The following is a 23,057-nucleotide window of genomic DNA, read 5'->3' as shown; positions in this document are numbered from 1 at the left end:
TTTTTTTTTAAAGAATTGGCCTGTACTCTATCAATTAACAATCAATCAAAACACATTTATTAAGTTCCCGCCATGCTCCAGGCTCTGAAAATACAAAAGCAAACATGAAATAGCTTCAGTATGGATCTGATAGCTATCATTACCTCAGAAACTCCTTAAGGATGCTATATGATCCCTACTGTAGTCTTACAGTGGCCTAAGGCACTTACAGCCAGTATGTGTTCAGGGCTTAAGGCCCATTCTCTCTTCATTGCCAAAATGAATCTGACAACAAAAATGTTAATAGTCAGCATATGTTAAGTGAGAAAATACAATTGTATTAGATGCTAATGCATCTCGAAATAGAAGCTGGAGTTCAGAGTTTATACTGTTTCATCCTCAAGAACAAGGAATGTGGAGGAGGAGGCAGTTCCTAGGACAAATAACATTGTGTCCCTCCCCACCTACTCAACCTTTTTTAGAATTGAAATATGCTAACAAGAGCCTTTAAGGAAAGAGACAGGAAAGTCACAAAAAGGCATCCTGTAGTTTGAGGGGGTGGTTTAGGAAAGGGACTTTCTCTTCAAGCAGCTGGCTTTGGTGTTATGCAGGCATTATGTACATATGCTTTGGCATTCCTATAATTTTAGGTTGATTTATAATCCAGAGCATTTAGAGACCCCAGTAGGCCTTAATTACGTCATCCCCAAAACCAGAAGGTTAGATTGGATAACTTCTAAGGGCCTTTACAACTCTAAATCTTGTTATAATGACCCTCAAGCCCTCTGAAGAGCAAGCTGGGGAATGCTTTACATTAGCTCAGCCCTCTTTTCATTATTATATTACATTTACACAAGCTTTAATTTTTGCAAAGCACTTTGCCTATTATTGATTTACCTATTATCTCTCAAATGTTTTCATAACTCCAGTGAGTTGGATGCTATTATTCCCATTTTATAAAAAGGTCGGGGGGGGGCGCTAGATACTTGACACTTACTAGCTGTGTGACCCTGGGCAAGTCACTTAACCCCCACTGGCCCGCAAATAAAAAAGGTCCAAGGGCAAGGTGAGGGCAAATCTCAGGTAAGATTTGAAATACAATTTCCTCACGTTTCTACCATCTACTAAAGATTTTAGAATTAATAAACATTTGTTAAGCATTTACTTTGGGTGAGCCACCATTCTAAGAGCTAGGGATACAAAGATATTGCCTCACATGTATATAACACCGGAGAAAACACTAGTATTAAGGAGGAAAAGCTGCCAGTAGAATGCGGGGTTTTAATTAGGACCTGAAGAACACTAGTATTAAGAAAGACAGGCTACGTGTAGAACGTGGGATTTAAGCTAGGGGCTGAAGAACACTAGTGTTAAGGAGGAAAGTCCCCATGTAGAAAATGGGATTTTTAGCTAGGACCTTAAGTAATCCAGGGAAGGCAGGAAATAAGGATGAGGAAAGAGAAAATTCCAGGCATGGGGACCAGCCAGTTAAAATTCAGAGTCTGGAGATGGGGTGTCGTGTAAGAAACAAGGAAGCTAGTATTACTGGATCGTAGAGTATGTGGGAATGAGTATGTTGTAAGAAGATTGGAAAGGAAGGAGGGTACCAGGTTATGAAGGGCTTAGAACGCTTTTATATTTGACCCTGGATGGAACTGAGTAGGGGTATTCCTGCATTTTAGGAAGATCACTTTGGCAGAATGGATGATGGATTGGTTTGGGGAGAGACTCCAGGCAGGCCCACCCACCCGCAGGCGTGGTATAGTCCTGGTGTGAGGCGGTAAGAACCTGCCCCAGAGTGGAGGGCAGTACCGGAGGAGAGATGGGGCAGGCGTAGGGAAGTTAAAAATCGATTGGTCTAGGCTAAAAGTGGATAAAGTGAGTAGGAAGTGTCCATACTGCCACTCAGCAGGTAGACTCTACCCTTTTCCCAGGGAGCTTTCATTCATCCACCCTTCTAAGTGCTTATTCATTCTTTCCGCCCCTTTTAAGTGTTTATTCCTTTAAAAGGCCACAGGCACGATTACTTGCTGGCCTCTCCCAGATGAAATCTTTTACCAGACTCTTAGTCAGGAAACAAAAACAAAGCAGTGCCTGCCCTCGGGGTGTTTACACTGGAAGAGGAGGAAGTGGCCCAACACGCACAAAAATAAGCAAATCTAGATTTAAGGTCGGCGGAACGCGGTCGGCTAAGGTGATTCCAAGACATACGGAAAGCAAACACAAATAAGGGGGCGGGCCCTCACGACGGCGGGAATCGGACTAGGCCCCTTTTCCTAGAAATTGCCTACGAGAAACAGAGAAAATGGGAAAGTTTGCAGGGGGGCAGGAGTAAGGGCCTATAGGAGGCGAGGTAAACAACCCGAACTTTCCCTGGAGGAGGCGGGGGTCCCCAAGATTCCTAAGGCCTCAATGCTGCGCCGAAGTTCCCAGGCGCTCCGGCAGGCCAAAACGCCTATAAATGAATCGGCTGAGGGAGCATGCGCAGAAGACGTTAACCGAGCACAGCGAGCGGAAGGGGCCCCAGCAGCCAACATGGCAGGCAGGACCATCTCCGCCTGCGCCTCAACGGCCTCCTTCCTCTGGTCGGCTTCCCAGTAGGCCCCTCCCCCCTCTGAACTAAACCTGCCCGACGCATCGGCCCCTTCTGCGCACGCGCGCCGGTGGCCGTCCCGTGAGCCTCCCGGACTCCCCAGAGCCAGCCGGAGTGGCCTTTGCAGCCACCGTCGCAGCGGCCGCAGAGGGAGAGAGGGGGCGGGGGGACTCGCGCTGCCTGCGCGGCGGGGCAGCCAGGGAGCTCGAGGCGTCCGGGGCCTGGGCGCTAGGCCGGCTTGGGGATCGCTGCGGGGGAGGGGAGTCATGGTCCGGCGCCAGGGCCGGTGACGGCGGGGCGGAGCGGAACGGAGCAGCCCGGGACTTTGAGCACGTCTCTTCCCGGGGGCCTCGCCCTCCTCCTCCTGCCGTCGCCGCCGCCGCTGGCCGCGATCATGTCCGGCCGCCGTTGCGCTGGCGGGGGAGGACCCGGTGCGGGCGCGGCCTCGGCGGGGGAGGCCGTGGAGCCCGCGGCCCGGGAGTTGTTCGAGGCTTGTCGGAACGGAGACGTGGAGCGCGTCAAAAAGTTGGTGACCCCCGAGAAGGTGAACAGCCGCGACACGGCGGGCAGGAAGTCCACCCCCCTCCATTTCGCCGCAGGTAACTAACTTAAGGGGCCGCGGCCGGCCGGAAGTGGGGCGCACGCCCCCCGGGTCCGGAGTCGTCTGAGAGCTGGCAGGCCCTCTCTCCCTCCCCTCCCCCTCGGCCGGGCCCCTGTCGGAACCCCTCGATGGAACCCTGGGCCCAGGTTACTCGAGAAGGGGGAGGTGGGGGGGGGGGAAGCTGTGGGCCCTTGACCCCACCCACCATTTAAGTGGCGTTTTGTTTGTTTGTTTTTAACCTCCTGTACTCGTCACCTTGATTTCCTGCCCTGATAACTCGACTTTGGTCCGGGACCCCGGGCTACTCTATTCACACTTGGTGTGATTTGAAGAGTAGAGAGGCTCCTGCCTCTCCCCACCCCCACCCCCCAGTATGTAGTAGTTATGGAAGATAAGACTTGAATAATTCAATTCAACCAGCGTTTACTACAAAAATAAACATAATATAAATCGCAAACTTAAAGGAAAGGACCAGTCAGAGATATTAAAAATCGAGGGCGAAATTACTTAAGGGGGGTGAGGGTGACAGGAGGGAGTACACAATTAGTTTGGCAGATTTGCTGGCATACTTTTGGCCTTGTCTTATTAGACACTGCACTTGGAAATTTTGGATGGGGGGCGACGGGGCTAGTCAGAAAAGGGCCTAACTTGATAAGTGGATGGGACAAAAGGATTCTGGACAAATTGTAGGCCATAATACATCTACTTGAGAATTTTGTTTGGTACTACTTAATCTTTTCATTAGGATGGGGGTCCAAGAAGTAATAAAGCCTGACATTTGTGTATCACTTCATAATTCGCAAATTTCACATATGTTGTTTTATTTAAAGCTTACAACAACGATTTTTTGTTTCTTTTTTAGCTAAATTTTTTTTTTTCAATGAACAAAAGTATCACTCTCACCCTCCACCCTTTAAAAAAAAATCTTACTAAAAGCATGGGGGAGAAAGTGCAGTACAGGAATGCAAAGTAGAGGCCGGGGTAGAAAATCAAAGTGGGAGATAACCAAAGACTTGCTGTCCCTATTTTATATAATTTTGTCCAAGGCTTTTTAAATGGATACTATCTTTGGCATGCCCAACATGCAGGAACTTCTGTTTGGCAGTGTAGGTTACAGCAAAACAACTGTTTCCTGACTTGGGGCAATTTAACAAATTGATTTGATAATATGAAAAGATTATTTAGATTCCACTCAGTCTGTGAGAAAGGAAAGCATTTAGTAGAAACCCTTTGAAAATGAACAAAAATATAATTTAGATGTCTGTAGTTATGTTGGTTTCTCCACCCCCACCCTCCACACCTTTGTCCAGAGACCTCATGTTCCCTCAACAACCTCCCTACCCCTAAACTTGCCTCACCTTCAGCCTCCAGTTACTAATTATGAGAATTTAAAGAGGAAGGGAAGGAGACTAGAAGACAATTTGAACTTTTTTTTTCTTTCCATTGGAGAGAGTAATTCTGTAACCTCCATTTTATAAACCATATAATGTTGACACAGTGATATTTTGTAAACAGCTGCATTGGAATCTTAACATGGATGGTTCTCTGTAACTAACAGAACATACATAAGCATGTGTATATACACATACATGTTTTTGCTTGTATTTTGTAATAAGATAGAATTTTGAGTAACTTGCTTATCTATAAGGTAGAGGTTGGCTTTACATGGAAAATTTGACATTTTTCTGTATCAGTCAATATTTATAAAGTGTCTACCATGTGCCTACTAGTACTAGCACTGGAGAGATTACAAAAAAAACGCAAAGCAGTCTCTGTCCTCAAGTAGCATTCTGTAGGGCAAAGCTTCTTAAACTGTAGGTTGCAGTCCCATGGGGCTGAGTAACTGAATGTGGGGGTTGAAAAAAAAAATTTGGCTGCAGCAAAAGGCTATGTATACCTATTTTATATTATCTATATACCCGGGGATTGAGCAAAAATTTCTGGGGCAAAATGGAGTTATGAGTAGGGAAAGTTTAAGAAAAGCCCTGTTGTAGGGGATAACAGTACACTGTAAATAAATACATGGTAATTTGTGGAAGAAACACTAATAGCTGGGAAGATTAAGAAATGCCTCTTAGAGAAAAGGGAACTTGAACTGACCTTAGAAAGATTGATATCCTAAGAGTTGTAGGTGAGGAGTGGGATACATTCCAGACATGGGAAGAAACTTATGCAAAAGTATGGGAATTGAGAGCACAGATACAATTTTGACCTTTGTATCCCTAGTGCTTACCATAGTATACAGTAAGTACATAATAAATGCCTTTTGATAGATTGTGTCTTCTTTGATGAGCAGCAAATAAGCCAGTTTGGCTAAACTTTAGAGTCTGTAAAAAAATGATGTGTATTAAGTTTAGAAAGGTTGATTGGATCCCAACTGTGTGGGTCTTTAAATGCTAAACAAAGGAGTGTATGTTTTATCCTAAAGGCAATAGGGAGCTACTGGAGCTTTTTTAAGTTGGGGAATGTACCTGCTACTAAGCCAAATGTCCTTTGAATAAAATCAATTTGACATCTGTGTGGAGGATAGATTAGGGGGAAGAGACTTGTGTAAGAAATATCAGTTTGGAGGCTGTTGTAATACTCTAAAGTGAGTTGATTGGGTGGGGGGGGCGCTGTATGAACAAAGATAGGGGGACAGATTTGAGAGTGATGTTGACTCTTTGTGAGGCAGGAGAATTCAGGGTTGAGGACTCCAAAGTTGTGAACCTGAATAACTAGAAGGATGGTGATGCCCTCTTAACAGAAATATGGAAGTCTGGAGGAGAAGGTGGGGGTTAGAAAGAAAGTTGGGGAGAAAGATGAGTTCTGTTTTAGACATTTGGAGCTGTGAGACATCTAGTTACTGGTAATGCAGGTTTGGCACTCAGGATAGACTATAGTTGTATATGTGTAAATCTAAATATGTAGATTCATCAAATAGAGATAATAGTTAAACCCATGGAAACTGATGAGATCACTGAAAGAGACAATGTAGAGAAGGGAGAAAACTTAATTTTCCTTGGATTCCTAGCCAAATAATTACATAAACAAAAGTCATGGGTTCTCTCCACCCCCACCCCCACCCCCACCCCCGGCCATGGTAGTGGTAATATAAGGTACACAGCAGAAAAAGAGCCATGATAAGTACTATATAATGCCAGGAAAACGTTTAGAATAATTCTAGTTTCAAAAACTTGGAAGAAATACCAACTAAGTCTTGGAAGAATTAACTTTTCCTATAAATTTTTACTTTGTTGACTTTATAACAAAAACAGGAAACTTCAGAATCTTAGATGCATTTCACTAAACAAATATATTGAATACTGTTAAGTAAGTCAGGAACATTCATTGAATTCTTATAGGAAAAATAAACCAATAAAACTGAATTTTTTGATTATGTACCATATTCTCATTTTGTGCGTGTATTATTTTTCATTGTTTATTCCTAAATATCATTTCCCCTAGAATACTCGCCAAGCATCAGTTCAATTTGAACTCTCTCCTAACAATCCCCCAAGAGTTGAGATAAAATGAGATATTTGTGAAGTACTTTGCAAACCTAAAAGTATTAAATAAATGCTACCTATCTAGTATTATGGGGGGGTCCTGCAAAATTAACCAATATGTCAAAAAAAAAAAGTCTTGTGTGATATGGTATTCACCCCAAAAGAACTGTGCTGTAAATATTTTGGTATATATGAAACCTTTCTTTTTCTTTTTTTTTTTTGGTGAGGCAATTTTAGTTAAGTGACTTGCCCAGGATCACATAGCTAATAAGTGTCTGAGGTGAGATTTAAACTCAGGTCCTCCCAACTACAGGGCTGGTGCTTTATCCTACTGTACCACCTAGCTGCCCCCTGATCTTGATTTTCTAGGGGCTTAGTAGTATAGTCTTTGTCAGAGGGTCTAGACATTTCAGTACCTCTCTTCAAATAATACTATATTGGTTCCACGAATGGTTCCCCTAGTTGACAACTACACCATCCTCATAGTACCCCATAAAGGGCAATGCTACACAGACTCTTGTTACCTGCCCTTCTGTCTCTAAACATATCTTTTTTTTTTTTATGTTGGTTGAGTTTATTTTGTGCCTCCACATTTATATCTTCAGGGAACTACCATTTTTATTCATTAATAAAATTGTTTCCCTTTGAATTCTTGTTTTTCCTCACTCTTGGGCTTAATAGCTTCCCTTGTAGAATAGGCTTATGGGTTTCTATCTACCCTTCCACTGAACCCTTTGAACCCTGCTCTCCCAAAACCTAGGGTGAATGTCATTTCCAGTGTTTCCTCTCTTTCTCTATCACAGACTGTTAGGAGGTAGTGGTCACTTCTCTTCAAGGTTCAGTTAAGAAGTATTTATTAAGCCAGTCATTCCCTGAGTGCTGGGGATCAAAAGAAAAGTGAAGACAGTCCCTACTCTCAGCTAACTCACAGTCTAATGGGGAAGACAACATGCAAACAACTATGTAGAAAGAAGCTATATACAGGATAAATTGGAAATAAGCAACAGACAAAAGACTCTAGCATTAAGGGGGTATCAGGAAAGGCTGGTAGGATTTTAGCTGAGATGTGAAGGAAACCAGAGAAGATATGAGAGTGAAGAGTTAAAGATTTTCAAGCATGAGAGAAAGCAAATGAAGATATTAAGATTTGGGAGATAGTGCTAAGTTCAAGGAACGGCAAGGAGACCAATGTCACTTGATCATTTGGGGGGGGGGGGGAAGTAAAGTTCCCCTCCAGCAACTAGTTCTTCTGTTAGAATAAGATTCAGTATAAAATTTACCTCTGATTTTCCTTGGTTGAATTTCTTCTTTTTGAAAGCTTAAATGGCCAATAAAGGCAATTAAGAAGTTACTGAGTGCTCTACTTTTGGTGGAGACTACTGCTCCAGCAAATGACTTGAGTGATCGAAATCCCACATCACCACTATTTTATGCCTCTATACCAGGCTTGTGATGCTTCCTGAACGGTTTCTTCTTTTTTGCCCATTCTTTAATATGTTCCAGATAACATATATAGTCTACACTTGTGCTACTCTTTCCACTGACCTTAACCAAGATGCTGTCCTCCATGTTCTTCCTAAATTGTCTCACCTGAGTATTCCTTCTTAATATACCAAGCTACCTTACTTTTACTTAACCATTTTCCTTTGAGTAAGCTGTATTTATTCAGAATCATATTCCAATCAGATTTCATCCCACTGAGCCTCAGTGATACCTGGGTAGTCAAATTTGCCTCCTTATGTTAAGACCTCTAGTTCAACTCGCATGTTATATAAACTTGGGGTGTTTATGTATAGATATTTTAGGCCCTGGGTTTTTACCAGTGGAAACTTCCTTGGATTTTGCTGTCTGGGAACTTGTGGGTGTCTCAACTGCTAGTCTTTATTCATTGTAGCTACTCTCTATATCTACCTTGGTATATGTACACAGGCATTTTCTTCCTCCCTAACATATTTTATTTTTAAACCCTTTTTATTAAATTTGCAAGGCACTCAGAAAGTACATTCTTGGGGGCGGGGGAATAAGGCAATTGGGGTAAAGTGACTTGCCCAAGGTCAAACAGCTAGTAATTAAGTGTCTAATGGCTGGATTTGAACTCAGATCCTCCTGAATCCAGAGCTGGTGCTCTATCCACTGCGCCACCTAGCTGCCAGAAAGTACATTCTTTTACCATCATTTGTTAGTTGTGCTCTTTTCTTGGTCAGGAATCTGGCATTCCTAAATTTTAAGCCTTGGTGCAGAAATCAAAATCCTATTCTTCGTGTATTCTTTGACTCTTTTCCCTTCATACTTTTTGTAGCCCATAATAAACTAGAAGAATGTGATGTTTAAAATCTAGTGTGTGGTTGCCTGACCTGACCCCAGTGTGGGGGAGAAATTAACTAAGGTTTACTGATAAATTCAGCAACAGGTTAGGCTTTTAAGCATTTATTATAGAGTAAAGATAACACATGGAGTATAGCCTGTCTCCTTTCCTCTCTCTCTCTCTCTCTCTCTCTCTGCCACCAACCCAGAGTCCCAAAATGAAAAAAGGGCAATCCTCACTGCCTTCTCCCAGAAGCCCCTTGTGAAACAGGAAGCAGGGCTGTCCCCACACACACAGCTCCAAGCAAATTGGCTGGTAGCATTGATTGACATGACTTACAGGCGGTTCTATAGACATAACTTCCTGACGCCATGCAGCTTCTAGATGCTTAGTCACATGGTTTCTTTTCTACAGAATCTCTCTTTTTTTTTTTAAGTGAGGCAATTGGGGTTAAGTGACTTGCCCAGGATCACACAGCTAGTAAATGTTAAGTGTCTGAGGCTGGATTTGAACTCAGGTACTCCTGACTCCAGGGCCAATGCTCTTATCAACTGTGCCACCTAGCTGCCCCTCCCATGGTTTCTTTTCAAGGGGGTGTCACCCTGGTTCTCACAATGTCTTTCTCAGCAGGGGGTGGCACCCTGATTCTCACAAGAATATGATTGTATATGTTAGCACCAGATTTAATTCACCTTCCAAAAGCAAAGCCTAATTCTAATAATAATAAATATTTGAGGGGCAGCTAGGTGGTGCAGTGGATAGAGCACCAGCCCTGGATTCAGGAGGACCTGAGTTCAAATCCGGCCTCAGACCCTTGACACTTACTAGCTGTGTGACTCTGGGCAAGTCACTTAACCCCAATTGCCTCACTAAAAATAATAATAATAATAAATATTCGTAAACCAATGTTTTCTTTTGGTGTTTCCTTAATTGGGTAGAATAAGGGGACCAGTTTTCTGTTCTTTGAATGTCCAGAATCATTCCAAACCTGGAATACAGAAAGAAAAATGCAAGACCTTTTTGAAAGTATCTAAAGAACTGAGAAAGATCCACATAGCTGATATGCTGTGGTTCCTTAGTTTTCTGACCATTCGCTCCATTAGATTGTAAGCTTTCTCTCTTTTGCTTCTTTTTGTATTTCCAGCACTTAGCACAGTGCTTGGTACACAGCAGGCACTTAATAATGTTTACTAATTGATTGACCAAAATGAAAAAGAAGAGCCCCAATTCAAGGGCCAGTCTTTTCAAGTAACCTTAGAGTGAACAAAGATGGAAGAGACAAGAAAGAAGTATGGATAGAAGGAAAAGGAAAATTGAATGAAAGAGCATTAATTTTTTTTTTAAGTGAGGCAATTGGGGTTAAGTGACTTGCCCAGGGTCACACAGCTAGTAAGTGTTAAGTGTCTGAGGCCGGATTTGAACTCAGGTACTCCTGACTCCAGGGCCGGTGCTCTATCTGAAAGAGCATTAATTAATTAAGCCCTTAATATGTCATAAAGCACTGGTGATACAAATAGAAAAGTAAGATATTCCACATTCTGATAGGGAAAAACAACACATCCAGGAGTCTTCAGCTGAAAGGCCCACTAGGTTTTAGGATTAGTTTTCTTTTGTATCACTTCTCTTGATAAAACAATATGTTTCTAGGTCTTAGGTTTAGTTTTCTTTTGTATCACTTCTCTTGATAAAACAATATGTTTCTAAATTGAACAGTTTGAAAGCATCAAGGACTTTGGTGGTGAGAATTTAGGAGAGTCTTCAGTGGCTGGGGCGTAGAAGTCTTGGTGTACTATAATACTTGCAGGTCATGTTTCTACAAAGGTTATTCCTTTGTGTGGTGGCAGTGGGCCAGTGGTTGTGGGGGGCAGAAGAATGAGATTTTCCTCCCTCTTGGGCATAGCATTAGGGTCTTCTCCACTGGATCTCAGGGAAGATGGTGGCAGTGGTTTGATTCACCTGGCATATGTTGTTGCCATTTCTCGCTCAAGAAATCTTGTTGATCATGTTGGACTACAGCATACTACTTACTCTCTTAATATGGTGTTGACCTAGATGAGGAAGTCCTCAGAGATGAAAGATTTTGTCACTCTTTATAAAAGGAGAAAATAGAGGGTCTTCTCACCTTTCCAACTTTGATGCCTCAGTCACCCTGCAGAGCACCATCTTCCATTTGAATGATTCACTACTTAGATAAATGCAACCTAATCCCTCCAGAGAAAAGAGGTAGCAGTGGTAGAATAGTGAAGATTACAAACAGAAGGCAGCCAGGGAAGGTGAAATGAGCAGTAGGGAAAGAGCCCTTTAAGAAGAAATAGTGGAACAAATTTCTGAACTTAAGGGCAGAAGCCATTTGTTTTTACTATACCCAGAGCACAGGGTAGGAAATTTGGAGGAGAGCTCCAGTCTGCCTTCCCAACCTTATTACATAATGTTCCTCTTCATGTACTGAATGGTTCAATATGGCCTTCTACATACATAGCTTTCTGTTTACCATTCTCTGTGTTGGCTATTTCCCATATCTAGAATATACTTTAACCTCACCCTCATTTCTTAGAACTCCTAGTTTCCTTGAAGACTTAGCTCAAGTGCCAGCTTCTAGAGGCCTTTCCTGAGCCTCCTAATTCTTAGTATCCCACCTCTCTCACCTTTTATCTATTCCTACATAAGTATGTACATGCTTCTAGAGGGGCAGAAACTGTTGTTTAACTTTTGTCATTCTGTTTCCTCAGAGTCTGTCTATTAATAAATGCTTATTGGTTAAATCCTTCAAAAGCTCTGTGGCCTTTCCTCTGTACTTTCAGTTAGTCCACAAGGCAAATAAAGATACCATCTGAGCAAATATTGAGTATCCTTATTTGAGATCTTAAGTTAAAATACTGCTGGGGGGCAGCTAGATGGTGCAGTGGATAAAGCACCGGCCTTAGATTCAGGAGGACCTGAGTTCAAATCCGGCCTCAGACACTTAACACTTAGTAGCTGTGTGACCCTTGGCAAGTCACTTAACCCTCATTGCCCGCCCCCCAAAGATAAAATACTGCTGAATCTCTTCCAAAGATACCAGAAAAAACATCAAACTGCCTTACTTTTATGTCATATTTCTGTGGGGGAGGGGGGATTGGATCTAGGGATTTAGATCTCAATTATCCCAATTTTCAAAGACATCACAAAAATGCAACATTAGAAATATACTCTTTCACTTCCTAATGGGGGTCCTGCTCACTGATTTTTATTTTCTAAATTGACAGAGGATGAAACTGTCAACCCCAGAGAACCTTTAACTACAGTCTCAGGACAGCTTCTGTATTCTAAGATCACATGTTTAGCCCTCCTAACTTGATTCCCAAAGAGGTATCAATCTTTCCCTTTGTAATCTCTAAACTAATCATAGCCACCCTTTTCTAGACATCAGAAAAATGCATATTCCCAGAAGTAATTATTTCTATTGTGGTGTGATGATCTCCATGTAAATCCATTCCCTTTTCCATCAAAGTCTGTTGGTTCTGCTTTCTCTGCAATCCCTATTATTTTGTGCAGTAGCCAGCACATATGAGTTGCTGCACCTTTGGGACACCAGCCTAGATGGTATCATTTCTTTTATGATCCTATTTAAGGTAAGAGGGGCCTCAGAAGACTTCCAGCCTAACCCCCTCATTTTGTAAGTGAGGAAGTTTAGTTGAGAGCAATGAAGGGATTTGCCCAAGGTCACATGGGGAGGGAGTGACTGGACCCAAATCTGAACCTCAGTAGTCTGACCCCAAATTCAGCACTTTTTCTACACCACCACTTGACTTCTTGTTAGTTCTCCTTAGTCATTATTTTGTCAAGGAGCATGTATGTCACAAGCACTGTTGCTCTCCACAAATAAACAAACATAGCTAAAATTTCCATGTCTCTCAGAAATAAAGAGCTTCATATTTTATCTCTTTCCTTCTTTATACTGCTTATAGGTGTTAGTCCTTCCTTTTTTCTCCCCAAATATTCAGATAGCCTGCTCCACCTCTGTTGTTATTTATCCTTATTATGACATTATTGGCATGGCCTTGTTCAAATTTCACTAAATAAACTCATTTTTGGTTACTACAACCTGGTCCTTGCTAGTTTATTGTTTCTGTAGTCTCATGGAGGACCCAAGTCCCTTTCATCTAATGTCTAGGGAATCTGATTTGAATCTCTGCCTCAAGTACTGTTCCTATATTTGAACATATAGTTATTGATACAATGTTTACAAAAATAATCTGGCTAGACAATCTTAAAGATTAAGTTTGAAATTTTTATTGCTTTGGTTTGAACCCGGTAGAATAGGGTTTCTGAGCCTGTGAAATTCTGAAGTTAGAGCTGAGAAAGGATCTGATTTAATCGGTGTGGGGAATGCCTTTCCTCACTGATGGAATTGTGCAAATCATCTCACTGAGAAACAGTTACCAAAGGCACTAAGGTTTGTGACACCCTATAGTCACAAAGCAATTATTTGTCAGACAGCACTTAAACTCAGATCTTTCTAACTCCAAAGCCAGCCCATTTATTCACTACACCATACTCATTCTCAAAACTAGAGCTGTCAAGGTCAATTTCTAAGTAGCATAGAGAACCATCCTTGGACCTGAACCAGCTGTTGCCTAATACAGACACACACACACACACACACACACACACACCCGAGCTCCTGGCTTCTGCCACTTGAGAGTTTTTCTTTAATCTCTTGGCTCCCATAATATATGGGTTTCTGTTACTCCCAAGGTTGGAGCTCTGATAAAGGAAGGACCTTGGAGCCGCAATCATTTTGGTAAAAAAGTATTCTCACTACCCATAGACATGTTTCAAAGGTGCTTGGGAATGTCATCTTGAACTCAACAAACATTTATAGAAGACCTATCATATACTAGGTTCTGAAGATGCAGAACTTTTTTTTAATGGTCTCTTCCCCTTAGGGTGAAAAACAGAAAACATTTATCTTTTTCATCCTAGATCTACCCCTCTTCCAGACTAAGTATTGTTGAGAGCACCACCATCGTTCCAGTAACCCAGGTTCTCATCTTCAGCATCCTTGACTCATTACTGTCATTCCACACATCCAGTCATTTAGTGGATTATGTAATTTCTGCTGACACAATATCTTTCACATCTGTCCCCTTTTCTCTACTCACATTGCCACCTCTGTAATTCAGACCCTCAACACCTCTTCCCTGGACTATTACAATAGCTTCTTACTTGTTCTGATTCAACTCTTTCCCCACTTCAATCTATCTGCCACAATAGCTACAAAAATTGCTTTACAAGTTTGATATTCTTGCTCAACAAACTCCAGTACTTCTCCATTATTTCTAGGATCAAATATAAACCCCTATTTTTGGCATTTTTAAAGCCTTCACAATTCCACCCCAGCTCACATTTCCAGCTCTATTACACATTACTCCCTCTCCCACACTCTGAGATCCAGCCTTCTTATTCTTGCTCACATATGACACTGTCTCTTGTCTGTACATTTTCACTGGCTGTCACCTGCTCTTGGAATTCACTCGAGTCTGTGCCATAGAATCTTTGGTTACCTTCAAGACTCAGGTCTAGCAGCTACTTTTTACATTGAACCTTTCCTGATTCTACCAATTATTAGTGTCTTCCTCCCCAAAGGACTAAATTATAAGGTACTCAAAACACTTGCCTTTGTATCCAGTGTTTAGCATAATGTCAGGGACTTAATAAATGTTTCTTGTCAGAGTAGCACTATCATCTGTTTTCTACTTACCCTTCTGAATCAGTAATAGTTTGATTTTTTTCTCAGTTAACTAATTTCATATCCATGCTAAGAAACTTTAAAAAAAAAAGCTATCAAGAGAGGGTAGAAACTCTAAGCTAATGGTAAACCTAGATAACATACAGATCTTCTCCCTCACATAATCTTTCTTTTCTTTCTTCCTTCCTTCCTGGGGCAATGAAGGTTAAATGACTTGCCCAAGGCCACACAACTAGTAAGTATCAAGTGTCTGAGGCCATATTTGAACTCAGGTCCTCCTGAATCCAGGGCCGGTGCTTTATTCACTGCACCACCTAGCTGCCCCTCACATAATTTTTCAAAGGCATATATTATCTCTATGATTTGGACCACTATCAATCAACAGGTAAGAATTCAGCCAAGAGTCAGTATTGCTTAAAATGGCCAGTTACTTGCTCTGTGTTTCCTGCTTTAGCCACAATTCACTATATTTTTTCCTCATCTCTGCTTCTTGCAATCCTTCAAGACATAATTCAGGTGTCGTATCCAAACTCAACACTTTTTTGATTGTCATACTTGTTTATACTCCTTCATACTCTATCTCCTGGCCCCAACATAATGTAAGTTTCTTGAGGGGCAATACTGTTTCATTTTTTGCACATAGACATTTCATAAATGTTTGAGTTGGAACCCTCAAAATATTTTTATAACTAAAGAGTAAGGTTAGTACGCATACACTTCTCCATTGGACCCCACATTATATGTGAGATCTAAATGTTTCCAAATTTTAATCTTTAATAAAGTTCATCAGTGACAACAAAAACTGCGTTTTCTGGTTTTTCCATGTGTCTTTGGTTTGTTTTATATTTGTGATTTTCAAAGATTTTCGTGATCATATTTCCCCAAAATAATCTTTTTCCTCTTAAAGTAGGCTGTTGGACTAAATGAAGCTTTAGATATATTTGCTTAAAGATTTTTATTTTTACTATTTCTGAAAGTCACTTAGAATATTCAGAATTTGGACTTGTCATTATATACCAATAACCTTACGCAAGGCAATATTATATCATAAATGGCAAGTCATCGAAATAACTTTTGGCCAAACAAAATCTTAATTTTTCTTGTTAACCCTCCATATCCATAATCAATCACTGATAGTATTAATGTTAATTACAGGTACACAAAAAATAGCCAATATTGAAATCCTGTTTTAATGTATAGCAATTCTTTGGGGGCAGGTGAAGATGCTTTCCCAGTTTTACAAATGAGGCTCCAGAGAAGCTAAATGACTTGCCCTTCAAGAATACAGAGATAATAATTACCTGGTACCTTAAAGGGTTGTTTCAAGGATCAAGGGAGATAATTCAGCTTTTCAACAAGCTTATCTATTAAGTTCCTGTGACTGAACCATCCTGTATCTTTGTCTCCCCTGTTAGAAAATGAGCTCCTCAAGAGTAGGGATGATCTGTTTTCTATTGGTATGTTTGGTGCTTTGCATATAGCAAATGCTTGATACATGCCTTTCTTTTTTCATTCATCCAGCATGAAAGTCTCTGTGCTGTGAGATTAAAATTGGATATTAGATCATAAATCTCCCCTACTTAACTTTTCCCTTAATTTATCTCCCAGACTAGTAAATGGAAGAAGCTTCTGGTTTTCTAGATAGAGCCTTTATTGTTTGGTAGTCACAAGGTGATGTTGATTAGAAGGATAGGAAAATAGAAATACAATACAAATCGTCTTAAGTCTAGGCTTAGTCTATATTCTGTATAAAACTCACCAAAACCGAAGGCCACTTTTGGGGAGAGAGACCAAGTCAAGTGCGTGCTGTTAACCGAGAGCCGGGCCAAGTCAAACTCCAGTCCGAGTCTGTCTGTGCAGCGCAGCCAGGAGACCAGCGGAGCAGAAAAAAGCCCCACTTCCATTCTCTCCTTGCCTTTTCAGCTCGCACCCCAGAAGTCGAGTGCATAGCAGGCAGTCTGACATGCGCAGCAGGCGCACTGGCGTGCGTAGCTCATGCCATTGGTCTCCTCCCAGAAAGGGTGGTCCTTAAAGAAAAACTGGCGTCTTTCAATTATCCTAACCGACTGTTAAACAAACTTTCATATTTTTTTACTACATTTCCCCCCTTTGCTTCCTCAAGGAACGGAATGTTTCCTTGATGGAACAGTAAAAAGAATATAATAACTATTGCTAACTAATAAAATGTGAACAACAATATAGAAAAGGAAGAGAGGAAAGTTTTGTCCAGAGGGGCGATTTTTTTTTTTCTCATGAACCAATGCTTTGACATTAGTCTTGCAAAGGGAGAGCCTCTGCAGAGGGTACATGTTACAGATGATGTATATTATAACAGAAAGGAGATAGTAAAAGCTAATAAAACAAAACAGTTCATATAGAGTCTCTGATTTCTCTTGTCTTCTTGAAGTGGTAAGATGTCATCAGGAGGAAACTGGATTCTGGTCTGGAAAACTGGATTCTGGACTCTGGACTCTGGTCTAGAAAGCTGGATTATCTTCTTTAACTGTTTGAATTGCTGTATTTTTTTACTAAACCTTAGCATAGCATTGTCAATGATCAAATTAATAAATTGCATTACATTCCCTCCTTTATATGGTTAGACTTGTAATAGAGGGTTGAGGTAGTTATGCAATGTGTAACACTTTTTACCACCATGTGTCTGGATCAAAGCCAAATTTAGTATGTGTTCATGACACCTGAAAATGTTATGGAAAGGTTATCATACCATATCTCATGGTTCCGAGACAGCCAGTGATTGTGCTAGGCCACAGGTGAGTTCAACTGAGTGAGATAAAAAGATAAATAAGTTCAGTTAAATTAGGTTAAATTAGGAGGGAGAGGGGATGAATACTGGACTGTGCCTAGTAATTGTGCTCTACATAGTCACCATCATAAGCAAACCATGGACTTACGTATACCTGTCTCTCCTTTTTTTTTTTTTTTTTTTTTTAGTGAGGCAATTGGGGTTAAGTGACTTGCCTAGGGTCACACAGCTAGTAAGTGTTAAGTGTCTGAGGCCGGATTTGAACTCAGGTACTCCTGACTCCAGGACGGGTGCTCTATCCACTGTGCCATCTAGCTGCCCCTTCCTGTCTCTCCTTTTGTTGCACATATATTCTCTCCAGGGCCTGCATCAGAGTTCACAGCAAGTTAGTCTCTGAAATGATACGTTTCCATACTTCCGAAATCTCATTAATTTCACCAAAGACAGTATGATGGTAAAAATGTGTGCTATGCTGCATAACTGAGAACATATTAGTGATATATACAATAATTCCAAACCATACCCAGAGTATAATGACATATAAATAATAAACGAATGTAAATAGCTGATTATATTAGACATTGTTACATAATCTTCTTTTAGACATTATTACATAATCTTCTTTTAACAAGTAGACCACATCATCTTATACATGAATTCTCTAGTATAACAGTAGCAGATACTTAAAGTGGTGATTAATTCATCAAAAAGAAATAAGACTTCAATTAGCAAGATTCAATATTCAATAGCATATACTTAAAATGCCTTTGAAAAGTCACTTAGTTTACAAAATCGGGTTTTTAAAGAAAAGCAAAAGAAACAAAAGTAAAAAAAAAAAAACAAAGCAAAACCAAAAACCAAAAATAAAAAGCAAAAGATTCGCTAAGCACCCTTTTGTGCTCTTAAAGAACTTAAAGGTGTGGTGAATTCCAGGTCTTTTCAGTACCTTTCAAAAGTCAAAATAAAACAAAAAACAAAAAGGATTAAAAAAAAATAGGTATAGGGTAAGGAAAGGGTGGGAGAAATTGAGGTGGGCCAGAAAACTAGGCCATGTGCTTCAGTGCTTTTGCCTGTGGAAGGAAATGCTTGTTAAATTTTAAGGTATTTAAGCTGCTAGAGTTTGGGGTATGCCACATTGTTTTAACTGGTTCCCCAATTCTCTGCAAGCCAAAGTGGCAGGGGTTTCTGAATTGTCACATATGGAGAGAGTCCTCAAGATGGCTGTTTCTACTAGAGATGATCCAAGTTTAGAATCAGATCAGCAGAAACTGCTCCCCCTGCAGGAAACTATAGAACATACCAAAAAAGGAGCACCAATTCAAGACAGAAAAAAGCCCCACTTCCGTTCTCTCCTTGCCTTTTCAGCTCGCACCCCAGAAGTCGAGTGCATAGCAGGCAGTCTGACATGCGCAGCAGGCGCACTGGCGTGCGTAGCTCATGCCATTGGTCTCCTCCCAGAAAGGGTGGTCCTTAAAGAAAAACTGGCGTCTTTCAATCATCCTAACCGACTGTTAAAAAAACTTTCATATTTTTTTACTACAGTGCTATGGTATATGTGTGTATACACACACACGTGTCCTTTACATATGTACATCTACATATATAATATGCATAAATGTATGCTTATGGTAATTTGGGGAGGGAATGTTACAAATGGGGGCTAGAGGGAGGCTTCAAAAAGGGGGTGGCAACTGAAATAACTCGAAGGAAGATAAGGATTCTGAGACCTAGAGGAGGAACACATTTAAGACACAAGGGACAGACTGTGTAAACACATAGGGATGTATGTCACATCCCTAGTCAAAAATGAAAGGCTTGACTTCAAAACTTAGCTAGTAATTAAATTTGTTCAAAATGTAGACTGTGGAAAAGAGAAGACTGAAATAAGACTAAAAAGGCAGATTGGAACACAATTGTGTAGGACCTGTAAATGCCAGGCTGAAAGGTTTTTTGTTTGTTTGTTTGTTTTTTTGCTGGGCAATGGGGGTTAAGTGACTTGCCCAGGGTCACACAGCTAGTATGTGTCAAGTGTCTGAGGTGGGATTTGAACTCAGGTACTCCTGAATCCAGAGCTGGTGCTTTATCCACTGCGCCACCTAGCTGCCCCCTGAAGTTTTATTTTATATTAGAGGCCATAAGGAGCCACTAAAAACTTAAGCATGGAAGTGACATGGTCATATGTATGCTCTAGTTTATTTTGCTGTCATTGTGGTAGATTTACTTAATCTATGTATATGCTGCTTTCTTTCCAATAGATCAGAGACTATTTGATATTTGTTTTTGTATCCACAATTCCTAACACACGGTGAGGGTTTAATAAATGCTGGTAAAATTGAATCCTGGCAAATGATGAAAAGGCCCTGATGTAGTGTGTGACTGCATCATATACCCATGAAGAGAGAAAAATGAACACACCAGAGATATTTTGAAGACAAATCAACAAGATTTGGCAAACTGTTAAGATCATTAAAATGAGAGAATTAATCAAGCATGACTAGTTATCAACTTAAGTGAGTGGGAAGATAGTAGTGCCATCAGCAGAAATAGGAAAGTTTGCAGGGAAGGTCAGTAATGGGGAAATTAAATGACTCTCCTGAGTTACAGCCAAGCTGCCTTTTCTGTATTTCATATTGGATGCTTTATAGGCATCTCAAACTCTACATATCTGAAATCAAACTCTTAATCTTTTACCAACCCCTTCCTACCTTTTTAAACTCTCCTTATTACTATCTAGGCTACCATCCTTCCAGTTAGACAGAATCACAACTTCAGTGTCATCCTTGATTCTTCATTCTTAACCTCACATAAAGAGAGAAAGAGAGCTTGTGTGTAGATAATTGTTTGTATGCAGTCTCTCAGTGAGAGCTAGGACTGTCTTTTGCCTTTCCTTATATCCCTAGTGCTTATCACAGTGCCTTGCACATAGTAGCTGCTTACTTAAAGATTTGAAGTGTACTTTACAAACATGATCCCATTTTATCGGAACAACAAACCTGAGAGATAGGTACTATTATTATCTTCATTTTGTGCTAAGGCAGACAGAGGTTAAATGACTTACTGAGGGTCATACAGGTAGTAAGTGTCTCAGGCTAGGTTTGAACTTGGGTCTTCCTGACTATAAGGCCTTCACTATTCACTGTTCCACCTAGCTGTTTAATAAATGCTTGTTAACTGAAAGGCATTAAGTTCCAATTCTGTACCAGGGGTTGTGCTTAGGTGTTAGAGAAAGATGAAAGTTAAATAGTCCTTATTCTTGTTTTGGGGTTTTGTTTGTTTGTTTTATAGGACAATGAGGGTTAAGTGACTTTCCCAGGATCACGCAGCTAGTAAGTGTCAAGTGTCTGAGGCTGGATTTGAACTCAGGTCCTCCTGAATCCAGGGCCAGTGCCCTATCCACTGCACCACCTAGCTGCTCCAATAGTCCTTATTCTTAAGGAGTTTACTGATAGAATAAACCATGTCTTCAGATAAAATAAATACAAGAAAGAAAATAAGTTTAATTTTGACATGTTGAGTTTGAGATGACAGTGGGACATCCAGGTGGAAATAATCATCAGAGTCAGTACAGAAATGGAATTTAGGAGAAAACTGGTTTTATATATTTGGGAGCCCTCTATATGTAGAGAATTTAATCTTTTGGATTAGATAGTATCAGAGGTACAGCATGGTATAATGAATAGAGTGCTGAATTTGGAGTCTGGAAGGCCTTGATTCAAGTACTACATCTGACTCTAGCTGTGCCATGGTCAAATCACAACCTCTTAGAGCATCAGTTTCTTCATCTTCAAAGTGATGAAAATAGAAGCAAGCTATGTAAAATATTTTGCAAATCTCAGAGCACTACAAAATGTGAGCTATTCTTTTCACCAAGGAAGGGAATGTAAAAAGAGAGAGAAGATCCATAAAATACTATAATATGAACTGTTTTCCTCCAGTATCTGTAATCAGCATTAATTTTACCATTTTAAGTAAATATTGGCACTTTTCCCGAATAACATGTACATTATATTCATTATGCAACCATCATACATTAAAAGACATGTAGAGGGCAGCTAGATGGCGCAGTGGTTAAAGCACCGGCCCGGGATTCAGGAGTACCCGAGTTCAAATCCGTCCTCAGACACTTGACATTTACTAGCTGTGTGACCGTGAGCAAGTCACTTAACCCCCATTGCCTTTAAAAAAAAAAAAAGACATGTAGATCTCAACAGGTGGTAGAAGCTGTTTTTAAGTGAAAGTATGTTAACAATAAAAATAATAGCCCGTGAATAAGAGGGGAAATTATTTTAAATGTGGAAGAGAGAGTAGACTTATGCTTGGCTCCAAAAGACAAGTAGGAGCAATAGGAAGAATTTGTTAGAAGGCAAACCTAAACTCAATATAAGGAAAAACTCCCAAAGAATTAAAGCAGCCCAAAAATGAAAGTCTGCTTCCGAGTGCTGCCTCTGAGGATCATTTATCAAATATAGTATAAAGCAGATTTATTCAAGTATGGATTGGACTAGATGTACTTTGGAGATACAGTGTTCTTCCTCCTAGCCTGAAGGTTGAGGCTTCTGATACTTATTAGCCACACAAAGGATCCTTTAACAAGGTAACCAACTGCCCCCCTGATTTCAGATGTTCTTGGAGCTAGACACAGTTGAAACTAGCCACCCATACACACACTTGAGGTTATGGATGGTTTGCTCATGAAGTAGCAGCATAATAACCATAAGGACTTCAAAAGACATAATCTAATTTATGATCAAAGATGCAAAAGTGAATTTTTAAAAAATGTTTTTGTTCTGAATTTTTAACATCAAAAGTTTCCAAATTCACAATAAAAAAGCAAAGCATGGATTCTTAATAAAACCATGAATCTCCTTTTCATACCGTTTACTTTGTGTATGTACAAAATTCTGCACATAACTTTCAAATGGCCTGATTTATCAGTGCTTCCTTCTGAATTTCTATTTGCTTCCATTCTTTTTTAAAGTTTCTATGTTCTCATCTTTAACATCACTATTTCTAACTCTTCCATCATCCCCTCTTCCCCCAGTGAAAAAGATTCATTATATTGATCAGAGTTAAGTCTTTCAGAGTTTTTCTTTACAATGTTGCTGTCCTTGTATAAATTGTTCTAGTTCCGCTCACTTCACTGTCAGTTCATACTACCTAAGGTTCTTTGCACTTATAGTGCAATAATATTCTGTTATATTCACATACCATAGTTTGTTCGGTTGTCTAAAAGGCATCTAAGGCACTCCCTTAGATTGTAGTTCTTTGCCCCCCCCTCCCCCTTTTCTCTTCCCTTCAGAATCAGGAAGTCTGTATTTTCCTCCCTGGTAATACAACCCCTCCTCCATTCCTTGCTCATTTCCTGTTGAGTTTGATGTATTTCTATACCAAACTCCTTATATGTGTCTGTTCCACCCTCATTTGCCTGTTTTAGATAAGTGAAATTCATCTGATGCCTACCAAGTCCTCCGTGTTTGTATAGACTTCTCATATACCCTAATCACAAGAAAAATAACAAGTTCCACCCCCTCCTCCTCCTCCTTTCTATACTATTGTATTCCCTTTGCCCTATTTTTTTTTGACTCTTCAAGTCCTT

The 23,057-nt window shown here is 40.4% G+C and overlaps 1 protein-coding gene across 1 annotated transcript in view; it reads left to right on the top strand.

The window, feature by feature from the left end:
- Window positions 1-2,829: 2,829 nt before the first annotated feature.
- Window positions 2,830-23,057, top strand: part of TNKS2 (tankyrase 2) — a 68,088-nt gene continuing 47,860 nt past the window's right edge. Inside the window, exon 1 of the mRNA XM_043983500.1 lies at window positions 2,830-3,171. Within this exon, the coding sequence (XP_043839435.1) occupies window positions 2,967-3,171 (205 nt within the window). The 5' untranslated portion in view covers window positions 2,830-2,966. The remainder of the gene's footprint in view (window positions 3,172-23,057) is intronic.

Source organism: Dromiciops gliroides, chromosome 2, assembly GCF_019393635.1.
Source record: "Dromiciops gliroides isolate mDroGli1 chromosome 2, mDroGli1.pri, whole genome shotgun sequence".
Lineage (NCBI taxonomy): Eukaryota > Metazoa > Chordata > Mammalia > Microbiotheria > Microbiotheriidae > Dromiciops > Dromiciops gliroides.
The sequence above is the reverse complement of the archived record's forward strand: the minus strand, read 5'-3'. Positions and strand labels throughout refer to the sequence as shown.